The sequence below is a fragment of the Aethalodelphis obliquidens genome, unplaced genomic scaffold, assembly GCF_003676395.1.
Source record: "Aethalodelphis obliquidens isolate GAN/ISIS:26980383/991018 unplaced genomic scaffold, ASM367639v1 scaffold21, whole genome shotgun sequence".
Lineage (NCBI taxonomy): Eukaryota > Metazoa > Chordata > Mammalia > Artiodactyla > Delphinidae > Aethalodelphis > Aethalodelphis obliquidens.
Window position 1 is genome coordinate 721,467 of NW_020837965.1, and position 15,997 is coordinate 737,463.

Below are 15,997 nucleotides of genomic sequence, written 5' to 3' on the forward strand. Positions count from 1 at the left end.
ATTTAGAGCCACTTTTTTTTTTCTTATTAGGGCTCCATAGCAATTAATTGCTTCTAACCTTTTGCTATTACAGATAATGCTATAATAAATAACCTCTTACACACGTCATTTTTCATTTGGTAAGAATATATCTGAAGGTTAAATTCCGAGAAGTGGAATTACTGATTTAAAGAGTAAGTGCTCTTATAATTTTGAAAGACACTGCCATATTACCCTCTTCAGAAGTTGTGTCAATATATACTCCTGTCAGCTATGTACGTGAGTACCTCTTTCCCCAGGTGCTTGCCAACTAGGAGTTTTAACAAACTTAAATCTTTGCCAATCTGACAGTTTAAAAAAGTGTCTCAGTGTAGTTTTAACTTGTATTTCTTTTTATTATGAATGAAGGTCAGAATATTTTCATATGTTTAAGAACTATATATTTTTGTCTGCTGAGAACATCTCAACTAGTATAGTGACCTAGATAGAACAAATTACTTAAGCTTTGTAAGTCCAAGTTCCTCATCTGTAAATTGGGAATAAAAGTAGTAAGTAGGATTGTTGGATGATTAAATGAAATTTGTGTACAGCATTCAACACAGGCCTGGCACATAGCAAGCATTCAATAAGTTATTTTGTGATGGCTGACAGAGCAGCAGGTAGGACAGGACAGATTAAATTAAGAAAAGAGCATTCATCTCCATGTCTTCAGGCACACAGAGCCTTGTTCATTTACATTGCCATTCATCAGAAATGCAAAGTCAGAGCTTTCTTTGTCTTAGAAGAGGAAAGAACCTTTTCCTATTGGCTACTGGAACCCAATCATAGGCTATCGGCAGAGCTGGCGAGGGGGTAGCACAGCCTCATCTCTAACATTTAGACTCAGCCAAGAAATTTGGTTTATAAATTTGGTTTAATATGAAATAAAAACAAAAACAGAAGAGCCCAGATGTACATTTCTTTATTCCACCGTGGTTTTAAACTCCCAGCTAGCCAAGGTTGGAGTGAGTCTCTACTTGTAAACTCAGTGGGATGCCAGCCAGCCGTTTTATGAAGGGGAAGAGGACAGAGGCCTCTGAGTAGAGAGAAGAAACAACGTAGGAAATCTCGCTTCCCCTAAACAAGATTACACTGTATTTCATAAGCTAGAAAATAGACCTCTTTATTTTTAGCACATCAAACTGGTGTCCACAAAAGGAGAGCCCAGGAGAGATTTGTTTCCTGTAAGAAGCAGTATGTATTTAACAGAGGTCTTCTGAGGTGGGCACCCTGCTTTGTGGTAGCCCTTGCTGTGGTGTACAGGAGCTATTGCTGGGTAGATTCTGAATGTTTATTTACCTGAAGCTACTGAATATCTTCTTTAGACTTGTATAAAGCCCTGGCTCCCCCTTTTTTTAATCAACTCCCCATATTTTTTTACATTGCCTTTTTGCTGCTTTCTCAGGCTCCTTGCTCCCCTTCATCTGTGTCTCTTACTAGCAATATAGTATCAGTCTTGCTTCTCTGAGATGAGGGGATCTTCTGCCCCTCCCCGGGGCCACAGAACTGGCAGCAAGGTGGAGATGTGGCACAACTGGCCCAGGCCAGATTTGCTGAGTGGTGGTGATGGTTCTTGGGAGGAGGCATTGGAGTCACTCCCCAAACTCCCCCCAATCCTTTTTTGCTTGATAGATTCTGAAGGACCATCCCAGGGCAGATATAGCCTCTGATCCAGGTGTGGAATCATCAGGATGATACGTGGATCATGGCTGGAAAAGGGTGTGTGCAGTGTGAGGCCGAAGGACCTTGCATGTTTGCACAGCTTGAGGGGCTGGTTCAGGGCCATCCTTTGGTAAGCATCCCGTAGCAAGGCCAGGACAGATGGCAGACTGGGCCTCACGGCCAGTGGTTGAAGCATTAAAGCATTTGGTGGTGGTTGAGCCAAGTAAGGGCATGGCGGTGTGGAGGTGGTGACAGAAGCTCACAGGCAGAGCCGAAGCTGGGGGAGATGAAAAGCAGGTGAGGCTGGCTGGGAGCTGGCTGCAGGGCCTCCTGCCCGGTGTCTTCATGTCGTCCCCCCAACTAGGAGAGCTTCCTCAAGGCCCCGCCTGTGGCCAGGGCCCACTTCCAGGTAACCGCCTGCACTGACCCCTCGCCGCTACTCCTTGGCGGTGCAACGTGGGGGGCCTGCCTCGGCAACATAACCTGGGGGGCAGTGGCAGCGGTAGGAGCCCTCCGTGTTCTCGCAGTGACCTTGGACACAGAGTGCTGCAGGCCCGTTCAAGTCATCACATTCATTCACATCTAAGAGGAGGAGAGGGAAGAGAGAGCTGTAGGGAGCCCACGTGCCTCCGGCCTGCTGCCTCTGCCCCTCTGGCCACTAAGCCCTGACCCCTGCTCTGCAGTGCAATCCTAGATGTGGTGGCCGGAGGATAAAGCCACTGCCCAAAAGGAAGCAACTCACGGATACAAAGCCGGTGATAGTGAGCCCATACTGTGACCGTGCTGTCTTGTCCCTGCCTTTCTTCTATCTGGGAACCTCCATGGAAAGGGCTTTCTAAACACAGCGTAGACCTTTGGAGCTCTCACCCCTCGGCCTGGAGCCCGGCAGGCCTGCTAGGGGGCAGCAGTGAATCTCCCAGCTAGGCTCAGTCCTGTACCCTCAGTGAGCAGTGGGCCAGTCTGACTTTTCCACGTGGAGCCAGCAGGGCCATCCTGCTCCCTGGGCATTGCCACTCTGATTCCAAACCTACCCACACAGGCCATGTTGGCCATGTCCAGCTGGAAGCCCTCGAAGCAGTCACAGGTGTAGCCCTCCTGCACGCGCACGCAGCGGCCATTCTCACAGCCGTTCAGGATGCCGCACTCCTCGGCCTGAAGCCCTTCAAAGCCGGCCTGGTGCTCTGGTAGGAGGAAGTCAGAGAGAGAAGGGGTCTAAGGCCTTGTACTCCACCCTGGGGCCCTCGCCCTCCACTAAGAGGGTTTCCCCTAATGAACTCCTGGGGTCGGGGTGGGAAGGATCATAACACTCTCACAGAAAGATGCTGAGACAAAAAGCAATACTCTTAAAAATAAGTACGTGTCATTTTAGATGGAGAGGCACGCTTACTTTAAATGAGGGCTCTGGGGAGGTTGGGACTCATTGCTTTCACAACGCCAGGGCTCCTGAGCGCTTGGGTGTCCCTGTACAGTTTTGATTTTGTTGTGGTTGGGTATTTTGTTAAAATCTTTACATAGTTTTTTTGGGGCAGACACGATTGGTAGCAAAAGGGAATTACCCTCACTCACCACAAAGCAAAACTCCTCCAAGATCTGCCTAACCCTCTTCTTTCTCTAAGCAACACCCCTCCCCTGGAAACGACCCTGTCCCTAATCTCAGTGCAGTTTTGATCAGTCTGATGCAGTGGCTGTCCCCATGGCAGGTACTGCGTCCACTGCACAGATGCCACGTCCGACTTCCTCATTAGAATCCAAGTCCCGAGTGCTGGGGTCATTGCCACTTACAAACTGGGTGACCACAGTGGAACTTTAAAGTGATTAGAAATCCTTGATTCCCATTTCAGGTCACAAGTGTGAACCTGTAGAGCAGGGTATCCTGCATACTGTAAGTGGCGTGGTGGGAGTGTGCTTTTGTCCCCCTCTTCAACTCCCACAGGCAGCTTTTGGGGTTGGGATGATGCCCTGTACCTCACTGTGTCCCCTGTGCTAGTCCATCAGAGGGAGGTGTTAACGTGTGACCCGGGCGTTTGGAGTTCTCCCTTGAGTGACCCGTGAGGGGGCTTGGGGGTCTTTTCCCTTCCCTGTCCTCACCCTGCTGACAGTGATGAGCAGATGGAGGAGATGGAAGTGAAACAGCTTCAGAGCCCACCTCTTCCCCATTTTTGCAGCAACACAGACCTGGATGGCTGGCCACGTAGTGGGGCTGGAGTTCTGAGGGCTGCAGGGGAGGCTCAAGGACCGGTGTGCGGTCCTCTGGGCGGCTGGCCGTGTTGGGGAAGGGCGGCTCAGGGATGGTGTCCTCGGGGCCCAGGTAGTTGTAGAAGGGGACCCCGTCTGGGCCATAGAGGCTGTAGTGCAGGTCCTCGGGCCCAGGGCCATACTCATAGCCGGGCCGGAAGTGGACCCCGGCCTCCCGCTCCGCTTCAATGCGGGCCACGTTGCACAGCTGAGCGTAGACCTCTGTCAGGGAGGAGGGAGAGAGGAAGCTGGGCCTGGCTCCTGGTAGCTGAAGCCTGGAGGGCTCTTTCCCCAGCTCATGCTCACCGCCCCACGGAGAGAGGGAGCGTGCTGGGACTGCCGTCCTCTGTCCCCCGCTCTGTCCCCAAACAACAGGGACAGAAGACAGGGCCTTGACTTGCCCTACTCCATTCTAAACCCACAGACCTGGCTGACTGTGGATTCCAAGGTGAGGACAGCCCCTACCCTGGGGCCCAGCCCAGCTCCGCAGGTGTCCCCCCTTCCCTCCTTCAGGCACAGGCCGCCCTTCTCACCAGAGCTCCTGGGGGGGCACAGAGCACACTGCTGGCTCCAGGCCTCGCCGTCCTGGCAGCAGCACTCAGTGTAGGTGGTGTGGCGCCCGTGCAGGGGATGGCTGCACACGTAATTGGTGACTTTTTTCCAGCAGATGTCCGTGTGGATGTCATGGTCAGGCAGGTCCTCTGGCGGCACAGGGCACGGAGGCATGTGAGCCCCCCAGCTCAGGTCCGCTCCCCCGGCTGCCCCACCGCCCCATGGCCCCCCCCACTGACCCGCACTGCTGGTGCTGTTCACGCAGCGCTGCTGGCTGAGGTCCAGGGTGAGGGGCGGGCTGCAGAAGCAGTGGAAAGAGCCTTCCGTGTTCATACACCCGCCATTCTCACAGGCCATGTCCTGGCACTCATCGTGATCTGGGAGGCAGGGAGATGGGAGGAAGGTCGAGGGCAGTGCCAACGCGGCCTGCCCACAGGCCACCTTCAGGGAAGGGGGTTTTCTTGTAACTGTGTCCCCTCCTCACCCCCTTCCCAGGGATGCCTTTCCGGTAGGTTCCCTCACCTCAGACCTGCCCGCTGTAGTGGGTGTCTTCCCTGGGAAGGGGAACTCCCAGCAAGAATTGGGCTGGCTGGCAGGGGTGGGTGAGCACTCAGCTCTGGGCCCCAGGGTGGGGAGGGGTGCCAGGTGTCTCACCCTCACACTTCCTGCGGGCAGCGTCGTAGTGGTAGCCAGGATCGCACAGGCAGATGTAGCCAGGCACCGTGTTGAGGCACCGGCCGTTCTGGCAGAGACCAGGCCCAAACATCACACACTCGTCGGCATCTGTGGGAGGGCAGAGCTGAGGCGAGGGGAAGGCGAGAAGCAGGATGGGGCAGTTCTTAGGACTAGGGGTTCCAAAGCCAGACTGGCTGGGGTCGAATCCCGGCCTTGCCACTTGCTAGGTGGGTGACTTCGGGCAAATTGCTTAAGTTCTCCTTGCCTCAGTTTCCTACCTAGAAAATACGGATACCACTACGTAACCTCTTAGAGTTATGATGAGGATTAAAAGGTTAGTACATGTAAGGGGCTTAACACGGTGCTTGGCACGTAGCAAGCATTCAAGGGGAACTACTTCCATTTCTGTTATTTCCTTTTCCGGTTTCAGGTGTGAGCCCATTCCTGAACCACCCTTCCTGAGTGTGAGTTCCCCAAAGTTTTGGGCTTCGTAAGTGGGGCCAGGGAGACCAGCAGCTGCCTCTGGCCTGTGTCCCTATGCCCTGTGACTGGGTTAGTCAAGGCATCATAGTTTGTTCCTTGGAGGGTTCAGCCTCGAGTGAGCAGAGAAACCAAAATGGGGTTGTATAGACACTTCAGGAGGAGCTGAGGTCAGAACTTCCAGCTAAAAATCTGCAGCCCTGGGACAGGAACGTTGGTTGGAAGCACCCTGAGAGGCAGAGACTGCATGCAGAGTTTCCCTGGGGGCCTCCTGGAGGACCAGGCCGGGCCTAGTCAGGTGAGTGGCGTTCGGGAAGGAGGGTCTGTAGGGAGGTTACCTGTGTATGTGGTCTGTCCAAACATCCAGGCTCCTTCCACAGGGACGTAGCCTTTCCCACTAGGGCAGATCTCGCTGAATTCGACTGTGCAGGGAGGCATCCAAGCTCAGAGGGAGAAGGGTTCTGCCACCCCCGCTTCCTCTCCCCCCTTCTTTCAGTGTCACCCTGCAGAGCTGACCCTGAGAGGATTTGGGACCCTTGGGGGCCTTACCTGAGTCCTCGGCTGGGCACAGCTCACAGGCATCTCCCCAGCCGGTGCCCTGGGTGCAGCAGCACTCGGCCTGCGTGGTGTTCCGGCCCAGAAGACTGGAGCAGGGCGGCTGGCCCTTTTGCCCAGAGTAGCATCCCATGCGGATGGGGCCTGGGGGGTGTTCCCCTGCCGGGGCCTCAGGGATCCTGTGACCTATTTGCGATAGAAGCCCCTTATTATTGTCTGTTCATGGCCCCCTGGGGCACCCTAGCCTTTGAATTTATTTTAAAATTTAACCATTTATATAGTGCTTTACAGTGTGCGAAATGCTTCCATCGTCTCGCCTGATGCTCTTCACACCCGTACGGAGAGCTCACCCGAGGCCATCTGTCCTGGAAGAGGCAACCGAGGCTTCGAGAAGCTAGGTGACTTGCCAAAGCCACCTAGTGGCTTAGCAGAGAGTTGACCCCCGTTCCTCTGGTGCCAAACCCCCGCTCCTTCCAGCGTACCATCCTGCCTCCCTCCACTGCAGTGGGGCGCCCCCAGTCCCTGGCATACTGTATGGGCAGCCCTCTCTGCCCATTCCTCTGCTTCACACTGTACCCCTGCCCCTCCCACCCTTCCTTGTCCTAGGTCCTGCTTGCTTTTCCCCAAGTCAGAGAAGTCCAGCTGAGTCCCATCCCGCCAGGGCTGAGAGGCTGAGCCCAGCAGCGTCCCTCGGTGGAGTGGGACGGGGAGCGTCGAACTTAGCTTCAGAGTCTCCCTCAGCCAACAGCTCCCCGGGGTTGGATCGAGGGTCCCTCCAAGGCTCAATCTGAGATCCCTGAGGCCCCCCTAAATTGGCATTATAGCTTCTTGAGCCTCCTGTAGGGTCGTCACAACCCTGCAGCCTCCTGGAAGTTCCCTGGCCTGGAGCAGACTCGGCACCGCACTCTCAGACCCCTCACCGCTCGGCACTCCATCCCTGAGCTGCAGCCCGGCCGGCCCACATCCCTAAGAGCTGGAGCAGTGGAAGTGCTTTGTAAGCCATGGAGTGGTGGTGCACAACGACGGGGTGGGGTCCGGGGCTCACCTCCAGCCACCCGCGGTCGGCAGCGCCCCTCCTGAGCGTCATACTCCTCCAGGTCGCTGGCGCAGAGGCACAGGAAGGAGCCCTCCACGTTCTCGCAGAGTGCCGCCCCGCATACCGCCAGCATGAGCTCGCACTCATTCACGTCTGCCAGGCAGGAGGACAGACTCGTGGGCAGAGGAGAGGCAGCCCAGGCACCCCTGCCCCTGCCTCAAGCCCAGCAGGCAGATCCTTGTCTCATCCCCCCCAAAGAAACAGGCTAGGCCTTGGGGCAAGAGTGGAAGTGGGTATGAGTTAGCAGGAAGGAGGAACAGATGAGCAGAGGGCATGGGAAGGAAGAGGAAGAAGGAGAAGGGTGGCAGAAAAGAGTCCGTAAGTGGACAAAGAGGAAGGGTTCCTCCCTCCGCACGGTCCCCACATGTGCCCCTTGAGACCTTAGGGTCTCTGGGGAAGGGTGGTGACTTCACTGGCGTGCTTGCTTCCCCTGCTGGTTGAAGGTGGCCTCGCTTCCTTGACCAACCTGGCCAAGGTGCCCCTGTAGGGTGGGGCTGAAATCTCCCTCCCTTGCCACTCTATGAGGACCCCTTATGGAGCCTTGTTAGACCCTGAACATTTCAGGAGGAGGGCCCTAGGGCCCCTCTATGCAGGGCAGCCAAGATCTGCGGAGATGGGATCAAGGGCCCAAGGGCCTTCCCTTCCCTGGCTCAGGCTTCTCACCAATGCAGTCCCAGCCGGAGGGCGAGGTCTCGAAGCCCTGGTCACAGAGGCAGCGGAAGGAGCCTTCGGTGTTGTCGCAGAAACCGTGGCTCCCACACATGGTGTCGTTGGCACACTCGTCTATGTCTGTGGGACAGGGGAGGCTACAGTGTAGGGTGTGCTCTCTATTCTCTGGGAATTCTTATTTATTTGGTCTACTAACACCAAGATTTCTGAAAGCTAACTTCTGAATACAGGAAAGGAAAACTCTAACACTGACATTCCTCTTCAATTTTTGTGTAAGCACTGCTGTATGGAAAATACACAAACTTCAAACAGCAGCAAAAAATAGTTTCTAGCTGGATACATGAAAAATAGGTGTCCTCAGGCTTCTCACCCTGGACACCCGCTCCCGACTCACCAGCACAGTCTCCAGTCGGGGCCACATGGAAGCCGGGCTGGCAGCCCGGGACACAGTGGTAGGAGCCGGGGCTGTTCTCACACCTCCAGGCCCCACACGCCGAGCCTCCGAAGTCCTCACACTCATCAGTGTCTGTCCCCAGAGTCATGAGAGGGGACAGAAGCGGCCGGGTCACTACTCTGGCCCCACCTCTCTGGCATTAAAAGGTCATGCCCCACAACCTCTGGGGTCTTTGATCTGTTCCAAACTGCTGTGCTCATGTCAACCCCCAAGCATCAAGTTCAGGATCATTTCCCCTGACCCGCAGGGCTGAGCGTCTAGGAGGTGAGCGCTCTGCTATTTAGGAGAGCACCGAGCTCTCAGCCTCTGTGACACTCCTGTCCCCCACACCCTGCTCTCTACAGCAGAGCACTTTCGACTTCTCTTTATAGAAAACCTTCCCCAAAGTGTATTATGGAGAGTCGTCTTCATATCTGTCTCCCTTGGTCAATTTCAAGATTGTCCATAACTGTCTATTTGTTCCAGCAAAAGACATTAAACCCAGGTGGTGTTTAATAAATATCTATTGCATCAGTTTGGCTTTAAAAACTAGATTATGTGCTCTGCTAGCACAAGGAGTCCCTGAGTCAGCAGAGGCTCAATAAATGCATTGGATGATTAATCTGTGGAAAGTTCTCTGCTTCCTGGAAGCTGGGGGTCCAGGTCCCAGGGAGCTGAGGAGGAGGCAGAGTGGACGAGACAGATGTGGGGAGGGGCCCCGTTCGCTCCCCCCAGAGCCCTTACCCACACACTCCCCACTCTCTGCGGAGGTCTGGAAGCCAGTCTTGCACAGACAGTTGAAGGAGCCCTCAGTGTTGACACATTGCCCCCCGAGACACCGGTCAGTGACTGCACACTCGTCCACATCTAGAATAGAGACATCTGTCAGCAGGACCAGCCATGGGTCCCCAGGGCCCTGTGCAGCTTCCTCTGGGCCCTGAGGAGCCCATAGGAGGGCCAGGGAGTGGCTCGAAGTAGGAAAGTGCTGGAAGGTCCCAGGGAGAGTCCAGAGCTGGAAGCCAGAGGCCCGACTGGGGGGTGGAGCCCTGGAACTGGGGCTGTGTCAAGGGGAGAGAGGGTGAGGGCACCTGCCATAGACACCATGGAGAGGCCCTGGAGGAAGACTGAGACCCTCCTGACACCTGCCTCCCGTCTCATCACTCAGCCTCCTATCTTCCCATCCTGGGTGGGACCGTGAGCATTTTATTTCAGTACTCTAGATAGCCTCTAGCGCCCCCTGCTGCTGGCTCCTCACCCTGGCAGCTGGCGCCCCCCTCTGCACTGGCAAAGCCGGGGGCGCAGAGACAGAAAAAGGACCCGTGGCTGTTGAGGCACTCGCCGCGCGGTGCGCAGTACTCCTCTCCCACGCACTCGTCCACGTCTGTAGGGAGAAGATGGGCTGTGCTGTCTCCCGGGGACGCTCCCGCCTCCCCGCGCACTCTGCCCCCGTCCCCGGTGGGGAGACCTGAGCCACTCACCCTCACACACAGTGCCATTGGCCAGCTGGAAGCCCGGGGGGCAGAGGCACTGGTAGGAGCCAGCCGTGTTCTTGCACTCGCCTCCCAGGCAGCTGCTCTGGGGGTCTTCACACTCATCCACATCTGCAGGGTCACACAGGGAGGAGGGCAGCCGATGGCAGCACCTCCCAAGGGCAGGAGCCAACGGGGAGGTCTCCAGAGCACCTGGCACCTGCCTGAGGAGACTGGACCCATAGGGGCATCGTTCCCTTGTAAAGCAGCACAGCTGGGAGAAGCTGGCGAGGGAGCCTTTGGGGAGCGGGATAACTGCAGCTCCCTCCTTCTGTCTTGGGGACAGTTGGCCTATCCCGGCAACCCTGGCCTAGGGTGGCCGAACCCCACTGCCCTCATCATGGCTGAGATGGCTGAGATTTCGCTGAGAAACAATTGGGAAGGCAAATGAGAAATAAGCCGAGGAAGCAGATACAGAGAACCTGAGAAGGTAACAGAAACTAGATTATTATTACTATTTTTGGGGGGGGGGGGAACGCGGGCCTCTCACTGTTGTGGCCTCTCCCGTTGTGGAGCACAGGCTCCGGACGCGCAGGCTCAGCGGCCATGGCTCACGGGCCCAGCCGCTCCGCGGCATGCGGGATCTTCCCGGACCAGGGCACGAACCCGTGTCCCCTGCATCGGCAGGCGGACTCTCAACCACTGCGCCACCAGGGAAGCCCGAAACTAGATTATTTAAATTGGCCTACAGATTGCCTGGTACAGGCCAAAGTTTTTCAGAATATGGTCCCAGCACCCACCCTTACAAGGAACCCTTGAGGACCTTCTTAGATGACAGATCTCAAGGGCCCCCGACAGAGGTGGATTTAGTAGGTCTGGGACAAGGCCCCGGGAAGCTGCCTGTTGAACAAACTCTCCCAGTGATTCTGACACGCGCTGAAGCTTGTGATCCAGTGGCTCAGTGGTCCCCTAGACCCAGTTCTGCAGTCGCCTTTCCAACTGCTGTTGGGGGAGGGGCAAGAATAGGTGTCCCCAGCTGGCCCACCATCTGAGGTGAGCGCCCTTCTCTAAGGGTGATGGGTTAGTCTGCACTCTTCTCCCTCACGGCGGGGGGGCCTCTCACGTCACAGGTGTGGCCCAGGGTGCTGGGCCGGTAGCCCCGCTCGCAGTCGCTGCAGGAGAAGGAGCCGGCAGTGTTGGTGCAGACTCCCGTGGGGCAGACTCCCAGAAGGGCACACTCGTCTAGTTCTGGGGCAGACAGCCAGCCAGTCCCCGGGGGCCTAGGAGGCCTCCCTCCACCTGGTGAGGCAGGAAGCACCCCACGCCTCTGGCTCCCTCTCTGAGCTCATAGGACTTTCTGGGGGTCCCTGGGGAAGGGGAGGCCCTGGCTGTGAGCCTTCTGTAGGGCAACCCCAGTACCCTCTCCCCAGGATGCTCCTGGGGCAGCTCTACCGTCAGCTTCCCTCTTGCCTCCGTGACTCCCTTTTCCTCCTGTCCTCATGGAGGAGGAAATAGAAGCTGTCCCTGGGGCCAAGTCCATTCACAGGGTCCTCTAGCCTAGCCTGGAGACCCTCGGCATCAGCCCCAAGCTGGGGGACAAATGGAGTGCTCTTTGAGAGGTAAGAGGGCCTGTGTTCTCGGTCCCTCTCTGCCATCCCCCCTCCCCCAGGTTACCTTCGCAGGCGGTGCCGTCCTCGTTCACCCAGTACCCACTCTCGCAGGCCGAGCAGGTGAAGGAGCCCTCCGTGTTGAGGCAGAGGCCCGCGGGGCACGAGGCCCGGCTGGCACACTCGTCAACATCTGAAACAGGCCATTGAGCTCTGTGTGGGGCTCTGCAGGACAGACACGCCAGGCTAGCCAGAGACCAGAGGGGCGGGAATGGGGCAGGGTGGGGGAAAAGACGGGTCTCGCAGCCACACGTTGGGTCAGCGTGCTCAGGGATGGGGGCCAGAGGGAGGGAGCTGCAGGCTGACTCGCTGCGGACAAAGCGTGCTTCAGATCTTCTTCGTACCTTGGCAGCCCTTCTCATCTGAGGTGACCTCATAGCCCGGCTCACAAGAGCATCTAAAGGAGCCCTCCAGGTTGATGCACGTTCCACGGGTGCAGACCCCGGGGGTGAGACACTCATTCACATCTGCGGGAGAGAAGTCCAGGATGGCGGGCTGGCCTCATCTCCCTCACGCGGCCTCCGTCATCAGGCTGAGAGCATCTCAATTATGAGGCCAGGGAATCAGCATTCAGAGGGGCCATAGGCACCCTGGGAAGGGCATGAGGTCCTTCCTGTTCCTGGGCCCACCTACTTAGACAGGGTACCCTTCTCCCCTGAGCTCACTTCCCCCCACCGAGCTCACTTCAGCTCTATCTAGTGACAACAAAGCATCCTGCAAATTCCTAGAAAAGGGGGCCGGGTCCCGCAGCCCTGGGACTGGTTTGGCCCATCTGAGGACACCTGCAGGCAAGTGTCTAAGACCCTTGACTCACCTTATAGTGAGTCTGAACCTCTCTGGTCTCCTACCCGCCAAGCAGACTGGCATTATCTCATGTTCCCAGCCCACCCACCAGGTTCAATAGGCGAGTGGGCAGCGTAGAGAGAGGGCAAGTTATGCCTGGGTGGCTGAGTGGCGGTCTCAAGGGCCTGGGAAACGTCTGCCCTCTCCAGAGCCTCAAAGCGTCTATTCACAACTCAGTCCCTCCTGGCATTCTGAACCCTGGGTCCTTCTTCCTGTAGGGGCTGAGGGGAAAGAGCATTCCTCCTACAGATGACATGCAGCACCCCTCCCCCTGGAGGGAGAAGAGCACCCGCTGTTCAGTTAGGCGTTGCTGTTAGACACTGAGACATTGAGATGCAGAAGAGCAGAAGACCACTCCTCCCTGGGAAACACACCACTGGTGTCAGCCTCTTCCAAAGACGCTTGGTACCTCACTCTGCCTAGCAGGATCCAGCCACAGAAGCCGCTGGGACCTTGGGCTGTAGCCCAAGGATGGATGTGGCCAAGGAGCTGACAGGCACCCCCCACCCCCGGCTGATTCAGAGGGCAGAGCACCAGTAACTGAAGCACACCCATCTCAGTCCCAGCGTCATCTGGGAACCCAGCCAGGTCATGGAGGACAATAGCCTCCAAGCCACTTCCCTCTGCCCACCCCTTCCCCTTCCTGTTGTGGGCTCATCCAGGGGTCCCAAGGCCAAACAGCCCCCTCAGTGCCTTGGCAAGCAGCCCTCACCTACACAGCTCCCACTCTGGCCCCTGTAGCCCTCCTCGCAGGGCAGGCAAGTGTAGGAGCCAGGGGAGTTGACGCATCTCCCGTCAGGGCAGGTGCCGGGGTGATGGCATTCGTCGATATCTGCAAAATAACAACCCCGCCCGCCTTGGTCATGTCTGCGAACCACGGCACATGGGTGGGCTGTGAAGAAGCAAATCCTTGACCCTGCCCTTGGCTGGGGAGAAGGAGGGATGTCAGTTTCTGTACTGATGGAAACTAGGAAAAAGTGAGTGCTGTCCTGTGTTCCCAACCCCACCTCCCATCCACTGTCCTGGACAAAATAGAGATGGAAGACCTTCAGGAAGGGAGACTCCCTGGTGAAGGAGGCTGCCCTTCCACTAGCTAGGGGAGGGTGAGAGAGCTTGAATTCATGAGCTGGACTCTTGGGAAGGGCCTTCGTATCTCCCTTGTTCCTTTACAAGGGGTGACAATGACGTGTTTGGACGTGCTTGGCAGATCCCAGAGGCCCCAGAATAGGTCCCAGCTGGGCAATGAGGGCCAAATGGGCTTCCCTGCACCAGAAAATGAGGACTGAGGATGATCCCCCAATCTTAGATGTGGCCAAGACCAGCCCTGAGGCTGATGCAGAGTGAAGGGTGGAGGCTGGCAAGGCTTCTCAGCTGGAGAGGAGACTTTTCTTCTAGCTGAGAACCACATAGAGCTCCAGCACCCACTCTGGTGAGATCCAGGAAAGTCAGCCAGAAAGGATGAGTCTGAGCACCAACCGGACAAGTAGGGGAAGGGGTGATCCATGGAGAGAGAGCAGTCAGTCCTGGGAGAGTGACAGGGAGCGGGAGGGTGAGCTCTCTCCCAGGAACTGCATGCAGGGCTCTTCCCAGCATGAAGCTTGCATACTGGGGAGTCCACCATCCAAGGCACCCAGGCGACCTGGGCTGAGTTAGGGAGGTTGTGACACAGGGATTGAACTCTGGGTCAGGACTGCAGGAGGACATTCTGCTCCTCTGGCCCAGTGTCGAGGCTCCCAGTCTCTATTCATGACAGACAGAACTATTCATGACAGACAGATTGACCGAGCGCCAGATTTACCCTCCCTTTGTGGATAACTGTCATTCTCCTGCAGGGAGGCCACCAGTTCATGTAGATTCAGAGACCCTATTGCCCAGGAGGAAGACCTACTCAGCACCCATGGAGGAAAGAAAGGCGGGAAGCAGGGCCAAGGGTCAGAACACAGGCTTTCTGCAAAGGGACCCAAGCCAGCAGCTGTCATAATAGAACAGGACATGGGCCCGGAAGTGGAGGGTGAATATGAATCTCCTCTGAGGTTGTTTGGTCTACAGAAGACCAGGTACATCAAAGCCCTCTGTCCCAGGGAACCAGTACCTCTCAAGGTCAAAACTTCGCCCTGAGGGTCCACATGAGGAAGACATACACAGGGCGGGTGGTTTTTCAGGTGGTGTGTGTAAGGAGATACCCAGAACTCCCGGGCAATCTTGGGGACACTGAGATAAGGCTCACCTCTGGAAAGAGGGCAGCCAAGAGCCCCTAGCTGGGCTGTGGTGACACCAGGCTAAACTATTCTAAGGGCTTCTGTAAAGACAGAGATGGAGAGAATGAGGCAGAGGTGGAGGAAATGAAGGTCCTAGGGCCACCAACTTTGGCCAGCACCATGGCCCGCTGGCCTTGGCTGGGTACCAAAGGAAAATGGGCAAAGCCATTGGGAATTATCCACAATTCCTGCTTCAGGGATGTGAGACTCCGGGATGAAGAGAAAGAATGAGGCAAGGATCCTCCTCTAAGACCACACTGAGGAAAAACGGAGTCTTTGGACCTCTGCTGCAGGGATCAGGCAGGACAGGAAGGAGATTAGATTTACCAGGAGCAAAGGGCCCTGAGGTCTGCCCTGCCCCGAATGTTCTGGGCACATCTGTGGAGGTGGTGCCCGAACTGTTTCACACTGGGCGTTAGGAGACTTGCAGGACGAATGCTGTTCACTGAGAATTCCAGCTCTCCACTTCTGGGCCACGGTGGGCTGTGCCTCCTCATCCCTTGTGGTTGGATGGGGCCAGGGGACTAGTGCTGGCCAGTAGCTATGACGTGTGTAATTCATGGGCCCAAACATTTATTTGTGTGCAACCCCGCAGGGTGCTCTTTCTTTCTTCCATGAACACTGGCCACATTCAAGATGCCGGCCATTCCTTTAGCCAGGTTCTAGGGTGAGGAAACGTGGGGCAGGATGTTTCCTCATGATGGACATGTGGCCTTGGTCAGATATCAAGTTTGCGGTGTCCTAAATCACTAAGGTTGAGGTTGGTTGTTCATGTAGTGTAACCTGGCCTGTCCTGGCACACCCACCACTGGCACACCTGGCACACCTTCCTCAGACCAGAGCCCCAGCCAGCGATGATCATGTACGAGAGGTCTGTCAGCAGGTGAGAGAGGGAGGGCAGAGGGTCAGAGCAGCCCACAGTCTCCACCTGAGCCAGGGCAGGCCTCTTCTAAGTGGGGGTGGATATAACAGAGCCACTAGCCTAGCCGATTACAGGAGCCAGATAACGATTCTGGATGAAGTGGGTTCCATGTGAAAGGCACAGGCTCTGACGTCACCAGATATCTTGAGGCCGTTCCACCAGCCTCTTGGTGCCTGGAGCCAGATTTTCCTGCCTAGTCTAGGGTTTGAATTTTAATCTAAGCTTATGATATGCTTTGGTAGCTTTTACCCTGGTCCTCGGGGGGCAGGAGCTGTCTGTCTTTTTATTGCTATATTCCTAGCCCATGGCTGGGACCCAGCTGGCGCTCAACAAGTGTTTGCTGACCGAAGAATGAGACCATGTGACTAACTAAACCTTCACATCCTCTTGGTATGAGGCTGCTGAAGAGATCCCAGAAGACCCAAGGAAACAGTCACCCCAGGGACCAGCTTGCCAGCCTGCT

The 15,997-nt window shown here is 56.2% G+C and overlaps 1 protein-coding gene across 8 annotated transcripts in view; it reads right to left on the reverse strand.

The window, feature by feature from the left end:
* Window positions 1-924: 924 nt before the first annotated feature.
* Window positions 925-15,997, reverse strand: part of LTBP2 (latent transforming growth factor beta binding protein 2) — a 96,514-nt gene continuing 81,441 nt past the window's right edge. For 5 of the 8 annotated variants that reach the window (XM_027120007.1, XM_027120005.1, XM_027120011.1 and 2 more), the window contains 17 exons: window positions 13,067-13,186; window positions 11,856-11,978; window positions 11,519-11,644; window positions 9,854-9,976; window positions 9,631-9,756; window positions 9,120-9,242; window positions 8,337-8,468; window positions 7,937-8,062; window positions 7,223-7,366; window positions 6,172-6,363; window positions 5,961-6,044; window positions 5,122-5,250; window positions 4,707-4,844; window positions 4,449-4,616; window positions 3,769-4,137; window positions 2,712-2,861; window positions 925-2,262 (listed from right to left, as the gene is read on the reverse strand). In XM_027120007.1, the coding sequence (XP_026975808.1) occupies window positions 2,117-2,262; window positions 2,712-2,861; window positions 3,769-4,137; window positions 4,449-4,616; window positions 4,707-4,844; window positions 5,122-5,250; window positions 5,961-6,044; window positions 6,172-6,363; window positions 7,223-7,366; window positions 7,937-8,062; window positions 8,337-8,468; window positions 9,120-9,242; window positions 9,631-9,756; window positions 9,854-9,976; window positions 11,519-11,644; window positions 11,856-11,978; window positions 13,067-13,186 (2,519 nt within the window). In that variant the 3' untranslated portion in view covers window positions 925-2,116. Of the gene's footprint in view, window positions 2,263-2,711; window positions 2,862-3,768; window positions 4,138-4,448; window positions 4,617-4,706; window positions 4,845-5,121; window positions 5,267-5,960; window positions 6,045-6,171; window positions 6,364-7,222; window positions 7,367-7,936; window positions 8,063-8,336; window positions 8,469-9,119; window positions 9,243-9,630; window positions 9,757-9,853; window positions 9,977-11,518; window positions 11,645-11,855; window positions 11,979-13,066; window positions 13,187-15,997 lie in introns of those variants that run through there. The other 3 variants (XM_027120006.1, XM_027120008.1, XM_027120012.1) reach the window with 3 other exon arrangements.